General features: G+C 40.7%; 1 protein-coding gene across 1 annotated transcript; it reads right to left on the bottom strand.

Moving 5' to 3' along the window:
* Positions 1 to 108: 108 nt before the first annotated feature.
* Positions 109 to 9169, bottom strand: opn3 (opsin 3). The gene is made up of 4 exons (XM_026190065.2): positions 8714 to 9169; positions 6517 to 6836; positions 1422 to 1673; positions 109 to 888 (listed from the first exon to the last, which is right to left on the bottom strand). The coding sequence occupies exons 1-4, from the start codon at positions 9030 to 9032 to the stop codon at positions 613 to 615; spliced, it is 1167 nt and encodes a 388-aa protein (XP_026045850.1). The 5' UTR covers positions 9033 to 9169; the 3' UTR covers positions 109 to 612.
* Between the last annotated feature and the right edge of the window lie 6060 nt (positions 9170 to 15229).

Raw genomic sequence — 15229 nt, forward strand, 5'->3', positions numbered from 1 at the left:
CCATCGTCCTAATACATACAAATCTACCAAGTGTAATTTCACAGTGACTGATCTTGTCACACTTGATATTTACATTAAAATAAGATGAGCTTAAGTAAACAGGCTAGATAGCTTAAAATAGGGTCTCTTTATTGAATCCATACACAGTAATGTCAGTTTGTGCATTATGGGTTATGGCTAAGAATCTAAGGCTTGTATTCCATTATACACAGTTGGGTACCAACCAAAAAATGAAAATGCTACCACATGTTAAGCCAAACTCAGGTCCTCAACTGCCTTTCATATACTCAACAAAGTCCTACAGCTGTCACATATACTGTATGGCATATCTGACAAATGCGTGTGAGAAAAATACCACCACTACTACATTAAGTTACTTATATCACAACAGCCGATGTTAGATGAGGATGTCAAACTTTCATACTACTCAAACTGGTTTATTTGAGAACTTGGGCTTACAGTTGGGTTTATACATGAAGCTGTAACCAGGCTGTTACCACGTGTGGACACAGAAACAGCCAGGGAGGTCAGACAGGATTGTTTTGGCTTGGAGTTGCATGTTAGGTCCTAAGGCATACGGAGTGGTGGGGTGAGAAGTCCGGTGTTTTTGGCTCACAGTGGCCTCACTTGGATAACATTAAACTGCGTGGAGTTTCCAGCCTTGGAGGTCACATCCAGGTGCTGGAAGTCATCGCTGGTGATGATGAAGACGATTGAGGAGGAATTGAAGGTCACCCTCTTCTTGGGTCGCGCCTTGGTGCTGCTGCACATACTGGACACAACGATCGGTCGGATGGGACGCTCGGTCGGAGCCAGGGGGCGCTCTTTGAGGTTGCGCTGCAGCCAAGAGATCCGAGAGCAGAGCAGCTGCAGCAAACAGCGGCGGAACTGTGGAAGAGAAACAGAAGCAAAGGCTGGTATTTAACAACAGCCTCCTTTCTTCACTCATTAGTATGTCAAACACACAAGAGATCAGCCTCTAGCCAGCAAACCAAGACTAGTGGTCCAGACCATTTCACTCTGACATACAAAATAAAATAAATTTTTATGCTCACCATATTAAGGAATGGAAAAATATTTTTAAAATAGTGACATTTTGTGGGAAGATATTCCTGCAATTTGCTACTTAAAGCTGCAGTTACACAAGAGGAGACGAAACCGTCCCCTCACATTGAGATGCTATTGATTTGTTGTGTTTGTCCATATTTAATTATGGGTCAGCTGTGGTTACTCCGGGGGAGGGATGACAAACTACACAGCAAGCGGCTATTCAGAACTCTCAAGTGAAATATATCATGTATTCTAGACAGAAGCCTAACCTGGGCTGATTTTCGAGCAGCAACACAAAGAGATTGGTGCTGGAGAGGTAGCCTCACCCCAAACATTAAAAAAAAGAAAAGAAAAATAATTTGATTACAAACCTTTCTGCTCATAAAGACGTAAATGAGGGGGTTGTACGCCGTGCTCGACTTGGCAAAGAATGATGGGATGATGGCCAGAGTGGGCGAGACCATGCTCTTCCTGCCGAAGGCCTCCATCATGGAGACGACAGCGTAGGGTGTCCAACAAACCAGGAAGCAGGTTATCATCAGGAGAAACATCACGGCGACTTTCTTCTCATAACGCAAAATCTTGATGATTTGAACCGTTTGGAGGTCTTGGAGAGAGCGCAGCTATAAGAAACAGGACAGAGCAGGATGCTGACATGATGGGATATTTCTTTATCAAGCAAACAAGTTACAGTGACACTTTGTCATAAAGTAAATTTATGTCACAGTCTTTGATTTTGTTTTTTTGCTTAGCCTCATTAGTTTATTCTACTTATCTAAGACAATTTTATGTTATTTGGGGGGGGGGATTAATCCTAATTTCTACCTGCTACACCAAAGTAATTTCTCAACTCTGGGATATATATCAACCTGTGCTATATTATTGATCTCCCCATTCTCCCCTGTCTGTCTTGTTCCCTCAGCAGCTCTTCTACTTCCATAGTCACATTTCAGTGGTTTTTATTCCGTTTTCCTTTGCTTTATTTTTTATCATCCTAAGGGCTTTTGCCTGTGTTTCATCTTGGGGCCTGTTCCAGGAAGCAGGCTTAGTCAAAGAGACGGTCAGTTACCATGGCAACAGACTTTGTGAACCTAACCCTCTTGCTGGTAGGATTTGTACAACAAACCTCCCCTCCTGCTAACTTTGCAGGAACTGCTTGTGTACATCCATATAGTCAACGTCAAAACATATACCAGAACAAATTAATCTGCAGGAGTTAACATTCTTCGGGAAACAAATATTGGTAAGATGTTATTTTGCTATCCAAGAAGTATCTTCAACTGCCTTTAGACAGACACAGAGCACGTGGACAATGTGGATTTCATTCTCGTCTCAGAATCAAACCTTTGCAATGTCTTTCTTTCTAACACTGCGATTCTGTGCACATTCAATCCAGTTTCCCTGCACTGAAATATTTAGTGTAATTTACTGTTTGGGCAGCATTTAAGTAGAAATCAATAAATGTGTAGTCATTTTGAGCTCTTTGCCTGTTAATCATTGTACAACTTTAGCTTGTGACTTTATAGTTTAACCACTAGCTTTTGTGCAAGCACAGTGTGTGCTCCCCATGTTATGATTGGCCTCTGATTCTAAGACATGACACACTCTCTCTCCTGGCTGCCATCACTAAGATGGTGATTGGACAGCTGTCGAGTCCAGCTCTCGACTCAGATTAAATCAATTTAAGCTCTGTGTCAGGACGACTGTTATTTGGAGTGAACATCCCGGTTCTGTGTCTCTTGTGGTAAATTTATTGGTTTAGCAGCCACATGGATGGATGGAAGGATAGTTAAAAAACAGAAAGTTAGTTTTCATTTTCATTGGGAGTTCTCTCTATTTGTTTTATTTCTTTTTATATTTAAACCCACCAAAGCTCTACAGCTGTCAGGCTAGTTTACTGGTTACAATAAGATAGATTACATTAATTTCCAGTTTTATCTCTCTTCTCCTCTTGAGAGTTGTATCTTAAGATGTTGGTAACATCGTAAAAGTTGTGAAAACATGATAATGCCTTGGTAACAGGCTGGGTTCACGACACTGCAGATCAAACCTACCCTTCAGCTAAAGAGATGTGATGATAAACAATATAGCTATTCTCTAGACTCGCTCAAAAAAGAACACAGCAGCTGAACGTAGACGTGAATACAATACTTATGACTTTACAATTTGTGCTCTTTATGCTCTTTTTCTTATTAATCCACAACCTTTTGCAAGCTTAAATTCTATTGTTTCTCCAGGCCTTCACATATCTATAATAAGATTTTCTTTCTGTAGCAAAGCCGACCAGCTGCTCTCGTATCAAACCAGAAATAGTCTGCAGGGTACTGAGTTATTCCTCTTTGAAGATGTTCCCAAAATACTGTGACATGTGACAAATCCAACCAGGCCTCTGAGGTGCTCCAAGAACGCAGCAGCTCACACTTCCTGCATGATTGTGCATATTTAAGAAAGGAAACTGATGCAGGAAGGCTTGGAAATCAGTTAGTCCCTTTCTCATTTACATGTTTCATTACAAAATGTGCTGTGTCACTTCAGCAGTCATCTCTTGAATGATGACTGCAGATTCCTTCACAGACAAAGTATTTTTTCGTGACATTATTAAAATAAACTGAACTCATGTCACTTGTCCTTTGCCACAAGAATTTAAGGCAATGCTTCTAAGAAGCACAATAGTGAGTTTTCTGGATGAGTTCTAGCATACAGGACAGGTCCCAAAGGCACAGAGGAATGTAATGATAAAACAGCCGTTAATGAAAAGGGTGTGAAATGAATGTCGCAGAGTCTGCATTTTCAATCTCTGGCTAAAGGTATAAAATAATCATGCAAAGAGATAAAAAAACAAAACAAAACTTTTGCAACAGTAACTGAGTTACTAACAATTTGAGAAGCTATTGACTAGTATGCTTACTTAGCGTCTGGAAGTGACGACTTGTTTGTTGTGGCTTCTTGACTAAGACTTCCTGTTCCATTCGCCAATCAGTTTGTAAATGCCGACCATTTTTAGAGCATTCGACTAAAGGCCCAGTGAGCTTATACCATGGCAAAGTGTCAATCTACAATCCATTCCACACATTACAATAACCTGTGAAGTGTGATGGACTGTGAGGTGGAGCCACATGACTGATGTTCTGTTTTAAACAAACTAAAAATTTTAAATTGTCAGATGTCTTTTAAATTAGATTTCACTCAATGCAACCCCTCAGCTGAAACTACACAAATATTTAGTGATATTCCAATATATCAGCCAATACTTACAAAGTAAGTACATAAACAGATTTCCCTAATATTGGTTATGTTTCCAACAGTGAAGTCGCAGAGTGCTCTCTGGTAGACAAACAATGCAATGCCAAGACTCATAACATGGTTTTCCCCTGTCTTTATTACTTTTTTTTATTTATCAGCTGCTATAGAAGCTGATACTGATTGAATATGTTTGGCGTATCATTCGTTCTATTGGTGTAAAGTCTGCAGAGTTCAGTTCAGTATCTTCTACTACAAAGCTATGCTGTTGTAATATCTGCAGTATGTGTTTTGGCATTGTCTTTCTAAAATAAGCAAGGCCTTCTCTGAAAAAGATGTAATTTGGGTGTTGCTCTGAAACCTGTAGATACAGCATTCGTGGTGTGTTTCCAGATCTGCAAGCTCCTAATTCAATACTCCCTAATGTACCCCCATAACACCAGAGGCAGGCTTTTAAACTAAGCACTGAGGGACGCTCCCCTCTTTATGCTTTTTTGAAAACAGTTTCCATGTTTTCCAAAAATAATGTCAGATTTTAAGGTTGCTTGACCACGGAACAATTTTCCATTTTGCCTTAGTCTATTTGAAATTAAATTTAGGGCAGAATAAACAGCAGCATTTCTGGATCATGTTCACATATGGCTTCTTCTTTGCATGACAGAGCTTTAATCTGCACTTGAGGATAGCATGGTGAAATGTTCACAGATAATGATTTCTGGAACTGTTCCTGAGCCCATGTAACAATTTACATGACAGAACATTTCAACGTTTTCAAATGAAAATGCATCTTTTTCTCTCTGTTTTGGCCTTCCGTCCACACCGGGACGGTGTTTTCGGTCAAGGAAAACAGTGTTTTGAAAACGCTCTCCAAAGCAGATGCATTTGAAAACGCCGTTTTCACGTTGCAGTGTGGACAACGAACCCGGAGCCTTTTTGAAAATGATGACACATTTTAGTCATGTGACCAATTAAACAAAGATAGCGGAGGGCCATTATACAGCAGTTGTTTTGTTTGCTCTCAATTTTGACAGCCCTATTAAAGATTAATATCAGTCTGTACATGCTTCAGATAGCTTTTCTTCAGATTTTTTAATTCTCATTCGCTTTTGCAACTTTGTACTTTTGTGTTACTCGCAGCAACAACTCCACCTCATTGTTAGTCCATTTAAAAAACTCGGCGCTTTTCCTCGACATTTTGCCGCGACGTTTCAAAGAGCCGGAAAGTAAATAAGCGGCAGACAGAAATCAGTCAGGTCGAATCGTCTTGCGTTTCAATCTGGACGCACAACTCTGTGAAAACGACTGAAAACGATAGTTGGACGCGGAGCGTTTTCAGACGAAAATGCAGTTTTCAAATCTATCCGGGCTAGTGTGGACATAGCCTAAGATGGTGTTTTTATACCCAGTCATGTTTTTTACCTGTTGCCAGTTAACTTAAGCGGTTTCTGCTTAGGTAAGCTGTTGTTCCTCTAGCTTTTTCTTTTTAGTTCCACTTTTTTCTCTTCTTTTAAACAATTGATTCGTCAATTTGGAGATCAAGTGATGACACTGAAATATCCTTTGTAAGTTGGTATAAAACGCTGAAATGTTCTTTCGCTGCATGTGATGAACTGACCTCAAAGTCAGCTGAAGTGGAAGTCCTGCGACACATCAGTGCTAATTCATGTGTAAGCTGAAAGACAGCGACACTTCAAGTGTTACATGAACTGAGGTGTTAGCACTCAAAGCAGCTGGAGTGTGTTTACACACTGGAATTTGTTGTCGGGTATAAGAGCTGGAGTTTTGTTTTTGTATTGTTCTCTGATGTCTCACTTTTATTGTACATGCTTGCACAGTTGAGCTGTCAGTTATAAGACAAGGGAAGAAAACAGCAGTGAAAATTCAAGTTACAGCACAAAAAAGATGTTTCAGGAGTATGACCCAAAACTAAAAATGTGTTTTGTGCAAAATCTTAAAACAACTGAAGTCTACTATTCTGGAAGTGAGAAATAACAACGTACAAAACTCTACATCAATAAATCGATAAGCATCTGAAATGGGGGTTAATATTTGAATAGAGATGTATTTTTGTGGGGATGTGTACCATAAGTTTTGACCGTCGTGGTTAATGTTTTGATAGGCTAGCCTTCATTTACAATCCCATGTTGTTCATTCAGTTTATTAATCTTATTGTTTCTAAGAGAAGCAAGCAATAAAAAAACCCAAACAATCCTTTTTATTCCTTACCCTTTGCACTGTATACAGGATGTTCCCATAGCAGTAGATCATGACACCAACAGGCACAAAGAAACATGCCAAGAGGAATAAGAGGATGAATGAGGCATCGTTTGGGTCCTTCGAGGTCCAGTCCAGAGAGCAGCCCAGCCTGTGGATCTCTAGAGTGTAGCGGTTCCACCCGAGCAGGGGAGCACCTGTCCAGGCCAGGGAGTAGAGCCAGATGTGGGCGATGGCTCGCCATGCCCAGGGGAAGTCCACCACCTGTGCATGGACCACCCGGATATAGCGCTCATAAGCCAGGGCCGCCAGAGTCATGATGGAAACGATGCCTGGCAGCAAAGGGAGAGAGACAACCACGCTGAGTAATGCAGACCGCGCACTGCAGGATTTGGGTCAGTGGCTACTCAGCGTGTCTGGGTTGAGTGTACATCGCACTCAGTGTAAACACAAATCTGAACATCTTGTGTCTGGACATCACATTCAATCATTTTGGTGCAAAACCCTGTGAAGATGCACAGAAAGAGGCTCTTGACTCCTACGCACACACACCTTTAGGACCCGCATCTGCATTACACAGCCTGCTTTTACCACACGTACTGAAGTGTCTTGTGTGCATAGCTGTCGCTCTTTTGTTCCTCCTGTGCATCATTTTACTTATAAGCATGCAATCTTAAGAGCACCTCTTAAAGCCCTGGTATAGCATCTACGATAACTTTGCTGAAATTAGGTCAATATGCCAGGGAAAATATTTTTATTCAAACTTCATCATACACCCTCCCCTAACCTATATACATGTATAGCCAGTTATGTAAGCTCAGATAGGTTTATTATTCTTTTGTTACATACGAATGAGACAGATACAGCATCAATAGGTGGATGCACAGATTACAAAGGGAGACGTTATATAGTATGCGCTAAGTTTGAGCCACAGCAAACCAGCTGAAGGAAGGATGTGCTTGGACAGAACAGCCAGGGCTTACTGCTGCAGCTCCTGTGGCCCTTTGTGTGTCAGTTACTGAGTCACACTTAAAGTAATGTGCAAAGAAGACATCTTATTTGTGCATGGATTATTGGAGGGCACACGTACTGTCAAGCCAAGGGGGTTATCTTTATATACCTCAATTGTAACAGTATGCTCAGTGTAAGCAGGTTCTCTGGATTTGCAGTGCTCACACCCACTCAAGCCATGACAACCTGTATGACCTTGAGTTTTTCACATATCAAATATCACACAGAATCCTTTCCCCCCCTTTTGACAAGGGGGGGAGGGAGGTTATCTAAGGGCCAAAGAGACAGAACGCAGCATCTTCTCTCTTCAATGCCACTTTATTCACGAAAGACTTCATCTTATATAAACTGTTATATCAACACTATCTTTGTATGCCTTTTGGTTCTGAATTCTCCTGTGACATGTACATTGCAAGCCACAACCACTGCTGCAGTGCTGCACACCGGACACAGGCGGGCAAGTGTGCCCTTTGGAATATGTGGAAAGAAGACAATGTCACTTAAAGGACAGCAGGATGACAGAAGTCCAGCTGGTTCGCTGGGTTTCATTTGCTGAAGCGGGAGAAAAAAATAATAAAAGAAGAAGACTTGGAGGCTATCACTAATGAGCTCATTACCACACATGAGTCCTTCTGAGCTCTAATTCCTACGCTGGTGGGACCCAGACAATGACCCTCAATGTTTATTCACACTTCCCAGATGAATAGACTTATGCTGGAAATAAATGGACACTTTTGCTAACATAGAAGGGCAGGCGCAGGGAGGTGTCAAAAGATTCCTCACTGTATGATGCAAGTATAAATACAGGAAGAAAAAAATACACAATATAAAGCTCAGCATAGCAGCTAGATATTACTCTGTATTTTAATACAATTGAAGAGAGGAAATTTTCACAAGAACTCGTAGATAATGTGTCATTTGAAAAAATTTTTTAAAAAACCCCCCAATTATATTTAGATTTATGTTACTGATAACGTCCTTCATGCCTTCGTAGTGCATTCTTTGTTATTAATGAGCTTCTCTCCGCCTTCTGCCTATTTACACTGAGCCGCTATTTCCTTGCATATAGTGCGAGACACACAAAAATGTAACAGGGTTAAAGAATTATATTTGTAAATTATTTTAATAAAAACTATTATTAAATGTTAACACATGCTAGCATAAACGATTAAATTACTTTATTTTTTTCTCCTCTCACCAAATAAGCTGTTGCTGAAGCCGTCCCAGATGCACGTCGACTGGCTCCAAATCCATCCGCCTTTAACGCACGAAGCGAAGGTAAAGTTTATTCCGATGACAGAAACTAGAAAATCACTCAAACTTATGTTGACCAGCAGCAAATTGGTAGGCGTCCGGAGTCTTTTGAACCTACAGTAGAGTATTATGACAAAGACGTTATTGCAAAAGCCGAATACTCCGATAGTCCCAATGGTAAAAGCGAGAAGTTTGTAGGTGCCAAGTGCGAAAATGTAATGTTCTGTACTTCTCCCGGCTCTGGTTTCGTTAGGGAGATTCATTTCGCGGATGGAAACTTGGTTTCCAGCATTGTGCTGCGCGCGTCTCTGGGCACGAGAGGCTGTGCGCTCGTCGGCGCTCCCACACCGGCTCCTCGCGCGCCGCTAATTCAAAAGCCAACCTGAGACTGCTGTTTGCTGAAACTAGGTCAATATACCAGTGACTAGTCAGACCCAACAGGAACGTCAGGCTTCCGTTTATACTTTCAAAGTAAGGCTTTTTGTATTCTTAGGTCTATATTTAGGTCTACTGAGATTAGGAGTTTGGCTGTACTTCGAAAAAACAAAAAATAAAATAAAAAGTCAAACAAAGACATACATGTTGAAATAAAGGCGTTCTTTCTTTGTGGGGATTGCAAAGTGAACTAATTATCTAAAAAAGTTTTCACATGTGAAAGTGTGCCAGACAGTTGGCAAATTAGTGTTAATGATAGCCATACATGTGTATACTTTTGCTAGGAGTGTGTTGGAAATTTGGTAATTGAGTGTTGTGCAGTGAATTGTGCCTACAGTTTTGCAAAGTGTGTGTTACAAAATTGCAAACTGAGTGCAAAGCAGTTTTTGTGCTTTTAGTTTTGCAAACTCAGTGAGTGGTTTTGCTATAAGTCTGAATAGTTTTAGAGATTGTGCTACAGGAATCAGAGTTAGGGTTTAAGCAATCAGAAAAAACTGTAAACTAGATTTATTAATCCCTCGGGAGGATTCCTCCGGGTTCTCACACTTATTCAGCTGTGTGACAGCAGTTTATTCGACCATCTACGCCAGCGTCCGGTTATATTTTAGACAGCAAGGAGCAGACGGCAGGTGACGTAATTCTGAAGGCTAGACCGTCCAATTTCACAATCGCTCATTTCCGGTCTACCCGGCTTTTGGAGGACCCGGCCCACTTAGACCACAAAGGCCGGGTCCTCAGGTGGACGCAGCCTCTGAATTTGGACACCCCCGGCCTGTTTAATAATAACGGTATTTTATCCGATAAATAAACACTGTAAGATTCAAGTTTTTTGTATATATATATGTACATGTATACCCCCCCCCCCCCCCCCCCCCCCCCCCCCCAAGTAGGAGCTTGGCCCACATCAGTCTAAAATTGTATGTAACCATGAATAATGTGATGCCATGTCCACCAGGAGAGACTGGACAGTACAGATGTAAAACCAATATGCCAGCAGTTCATTTCAGCTAATGAGAGGAGCAGGCATGTGTTTGTTGTGTGGGCATGTAGTCCATGTCTGTTGCTGTAACAGTAGTTCATGTTGAGAATAAAACATCCCAGCTCACTGATCTGATAGAGGGCAGTAGTCCATAATGTTGCTGAGAGACCTTTTACTTTGTGGTAATCTTAGACGAGTAGTTTTATGGACAAAAACCAACAGGTCATTCAGTGTTCCCTTAGTGCTAATGTATAAGAGATGTTGGTGTACTGTAACTGAACTAATGTTGTTAATTTCTTAAAGTCATATTCTTTTATTGTCATGACTGTATTTGAAGCTATTTTTATTTTTGTATAATACCTGATTTATATGGAATATGGCTGAAGTAAACTAAAGCCTAAAATACTTAGTCGGTCATTTGTTTAATAGTAATTTAACATTATATAATTCACATATAAAACTATGAATTGTAATTTTAAATGGTTTAAAACCATGTAGAATAGCATATGTAGGCAAGTATATTTCTCTTTCTTTATCAAGAAGCAAAAACAAAAAGGAAAAAATAAGAAACAGGGCAGGGTTCGATGGTTGAATCATCCGTCCCCACCAATGCCACAACCAAATCTACACCCTTGCTGATGAGGAACACCTGAAGTCATGTCCCTAACACCTGCTGGTAATCGATTGAACAGTAATCTTATGCCTGAGAGGATGGGGATGTTCTCCAACTGTTTTTATATTACCAGTGTAAAAAGGGGTAATGATGAGATTTCACATACATGCTTATATTCTGTATTGTAAAACTCTGTAGGAAACTTCTCACACTCAGAGTCTCACGTGCACTCGAAACCAAATGGTGACAGTTCATTAACTGTTCTGATTTTCCTTTTTTTTTTTTAACAAATGCGTATCTGTGGGTCCTGTGACATTTTGAGGTGGTCTTCCTCCACCTCGTTTTTTTCCACAGAGAAATGTCATTGTGCTGCTGAAGCGCAGGGTTCCCAGGGCGACGTTGTTTGTGTCTGACCTCGTTTCTCTGCGCCTACAGGTTGATTTAAAATAGCAGAATTCTCTTTAAGACGTGGGGATGTCGCACAGACTGGAAGTGCTTAAATTGTGCAGTTCACCCACTGACTCACTTGCTCACGTGCCGTTCATTCACCACTTAAAGGTTTTTCATTCAAGGCATAGAAGGAGCTTTATGTTCCCCCTCCATACAGCAGGAATTTATGCCACAGCTCGACTCTGTAATAAAATATGTTCTCCTTTCTTGCCAAGGATATTGTAAGGGAGGGTAAGTCGTAAGCCTGTGATTATTACTAACTGTAATAATCTGTGATGCAATTGTGCTGTTATGCTGGGAAACAGTGGTCCATCAATATATTGTTCAGACCAGCAGCACTTGAAATTAAACTATTATCAATAAATAGGTCAACAGCATTCAGATATAGATATCTAGTTAAGTTTTTGTTCTGTGTAGGCATCCTTTTTATGTTTAATCTTATTGCTTTTACTGCTATCCATAAGTATTTAAATTTAGACAAGTCTTTAATGTTTTTTCTCCTCTTTTTCTATCCGATCAGACCTTCTCTCATAATTTAGCGAGAGGCCATATGTTTAATTAAATGGAATCCCTCTACAGGTGATCTCTGAGCATATTTCAGCAATGCACATCTGCTTGAATGTACAAAATCACCCACTGCTTTTCTCCCTGGAGATGCAATTATTGTAAAGCTACTCTCACTGTGCTGGGAATTAGCTCCATAATGAACTTTAAAGTAGCTTTTTTTCACCTCTCCGTCACAAACATTAGCACTTCAAACATGACAGAGCTCTATCTCTGGCAGTTCTACCATCACTCAGACATCTATAAGCATCAACACACGCTTCCTGACTCTCTCCAGTCAGGCTGCAGCGGTGAACCCGGCTACCCTCCGGTGTCTTTTAGAGAAACCCGTGTGGGGCTCCAGAGGTGATATTCAGACCCTATGAGCTCGTTCAATCATTACAACTACTTTCATGCATGACCACACGGCTTTTGGCAGAAATAAAGCTGATTGCTTGCTGACTTTTTCTTTTTCTTCTTGGCCTTCTGAAAGGCAATTCAAGTAATCTATTCTTCACTCAAAATTACAGTCCTTATCTGAAATGGACAAAGCAAAGTCCTGTAGCGGGAAGTGGCGAACAAGAAGAAATGCAGCTTATAAGCTCCTCTTTCTTGCTATGAGTTTAAAAAGAAAATGAATACTCTCATGTTTGTATTATATATATGAAGAATCAACCGGCAGACGATTAACCTAATTGCGTGTAAACCTGGTAGGCTTGATGGATTGTTAAGACAGCCAAAGTAAGCTAGAAAAACAATTGTCCATAAAAGTGTCAAACAAATGCAATAATCAAAGCCACAGCATAGAAGCTCCGTCTATGTGAAACTGTGAGTTCACATGTTATTGTCTCTTTTTGTCACTAAAGTCATACAGACCTGTTTACCTGTTAAAGCCCTTCAAAAACATTTCAAACTCTTTGCTTTGTTCATTTTCACACAGAACTTTTTTTTCATTATGTTTTAACTTTTTCCCTCAAAGAATTTTAATTTCAAAGCCATTAAGTATGGTTTCTTTGAAGTTATTAAACAACTGAATGTAAAATTAATGTGAAACAGCTTGGCTTAATGAACTCGCTGCACCCCTACTTGGGCTTCCCAAATGTGATTTCACTAAAGGGGGAAGCAAACATTGGAACCCTGATGAATATGCATCTACACACAAATATTAACTCGTTTAAAGATAATTCAAAGAAGACACGTGCTCATTTTAAATCCCCTGTTTTCTCCCTTGCATACTTCAGAGTTTTATTAAGCTTTGTGTAGCTTATTCTGGGTCTTGGTGCAGACCCTCAGTTCCTCCCTGAAACAAACCATTTTAGCTCCGCTCTCTTTATGAGCGGAGCTAAAACACTCAAACATAATAAGTGAACAGTAGTGCGTGTGTCTTAGGTGATCATATTAAGGATATGTGTTCTAAATGACATCATACAGAGCTAAGAGTAGAAAAACTGTCCTAAACAGAGCATTTGGAAGAAGTTGAAGCCTGAATCCTTGGTGGATAGGGATTGCTTGTAGCTATACTTATTTCATTTTATCTAACTGTGGACATGCTTAGTACAATAATTCACCATGACATGAATTTATGAAAAGGATGATAGGTTAATTTATGGATTACAGACCTGTTAACACAGATTGTTTTGTGGGGCCAAGCAATTTACCTCGGCTGCTCTTAGCTCCGAGCACAATATCTAGTGAAATTATTGAGGAGAAAAACAGCCCAGTACTTTTGCAACTAATGATGTTCATTTTTTTAATAATAAGTCACCACATGACTAAAACCCACTGATTATTTATTTACTATTGCTTTGACCCAGATGGGCAATTTGACGAGTCACAAATTCAGATTGTCTGATGCCACAAACAGCTGTCATGTATGACGTGGCTCCTGACTTACACTCGGCCCACATCCACTGCTGCAACAGCTGGCGTCTGCTCATTTTGTTAAATAGCAGAATAAAGCATGTGGCCAAAACCAGGTTCTCTCTAAAGGCCGTGTGTCCCATCATCCCTGCCCTCTCCGAGGGATTAACAGAGGAGAGGATTTGAACTTGGAAGTTGAGGACAGAGCATACTGCAGCTTTAATACATTGCTGTAGATGCAGCGCATTCTCAAGTTTATAAAAGTGTGCTGTCTGTGTGCTTTTTCACGTTTCCAGCCTCGTTCTTACAGCTAAAATAATTGTTCATTTTCAAGCTCGCTGCTGGATATAAGCTTTTTAATTGCGTAAACAATTCTCTGTGGATAGCGGCTGTCATTATTATTGATACGCTTATGTTCAGTGCCTCTTCACTGCCACGGCTAAGCGTCTTTGAAAATTTGCCAAAGAATCTCTTCTGTCAGAAATAAATAAAAATGTTAGCGTCACTGGAGAACAGGGATGTGCACGTGTGCATGGCGACACGGTGATAACACGTCATGAGTATTCCTCCTTTAAAATCTCATTTTAACGTTTCACAAGTCAAAGTCCATGTGCAGCTACAAGGGCAGCCAGAATTAAACTCTAATCGCAGCGAGTCACAGATTGGTGGACTCGATTCTGCCCCTGCAAACAGCAAGTTAATTACGGCGGGCAATTGTGGCAGCTGAATTCGAGAAATAATCTTTTAAAGGGATTCTGAGGAGCACACTTTAGACTGACACACTAACCTCTGTGGTGCATCCTTATTGCGCTATGAATAATTCATTACAGTAAACCATAGCTTGTCCTCACAGTAATTGGATAAGATAGACATGTGTGCATGTGTGAATGAGCATTTCATCAGAGCTGTCAGAAATGGAAATTAGAACATGCCATTGTGAGAGATAGAACACCTTTGTTGATTCCGTGGTCTGCAAGTCCCAGAGCCGCAGAGGAGGAGTAAGAGTGTTCTTGGATGCTCTGTGTCCTCATTGAGTCACAGATCCAAAAGGGTTTTAGCTGCCACACCTGTGTTATATTGCACAATGTTTCCAAACCTGGTGGCTGCACCAAAATATATATTTTATTAAGGATTTTATGCTGATACCTAATGGCAGTCAGGGTGCCATTGCTCATCTCTGCATGAATATGCCTCCCCAGACCATTACTGACCCACCGCCAACTCAGGTCATGCTGAATGATGTTACACACAGCATAATGTTCTCCACGACTTCTCCTGACCCTTTCACGACTGTCACATGTGCTCAGAAAGAACCTGCTGTGAAAAGCAAAGGGTGCCATCGGTGGACCTGCCAGTTCTGGTATTCTATGGCAAACAGCAGGCAGTGAGCACAAGGCCCACTGGAGGACATCGGATTCTCAGGCCATCCTCATGAAGTCTGTTTCTGATTGTTTGGGAAGAGATATTCAACACCAGTGTCTTCCTTGCACAAAGGAGCAAATACCAGTCCTGCTGATGTGTTGATGACTTTTAATGATGTGCCATCCTGGAGAAGCTGGACTACCTGTACAATCTCTGTA

This window comes from Astatotilapia calliptera, chromosome 13 (genome assembly GCF_964374335.1).
Source record: "Astatotilapia calliptera chromosome 13, fAstCal68.1, whole genome shotgun sequence".
NCBI lineage: Eukaryota > Metazoa > Chordata > Actinopteri > Cichliformes > Cichlidae > Astatotilapia > Astatotilapia calliptera.

Coding starts and splice junctions, on each gene's coding strand:
- opn3 (XM_026190065.2), bottom strand. CDS start 9,032: ATGAATCTCCCTAACGAAACCAGAGCCGGGAGAAGTACAGAACATTAC. Junction 1,674..6,516: donor TCCTGTATACAGTGCAAAGG/GTAAGGAATAAA, acceptor TGTTTCTTATAG/CTGCGCTCTCTCCAAGACCT. Junction 889..1,421: donor ACGTCTTTATGAGCAGAAAG/GTTTGTAATCAA, acceptor TCTCTTCCACAG/TTCCGCCGCTGTTTGCTGCA.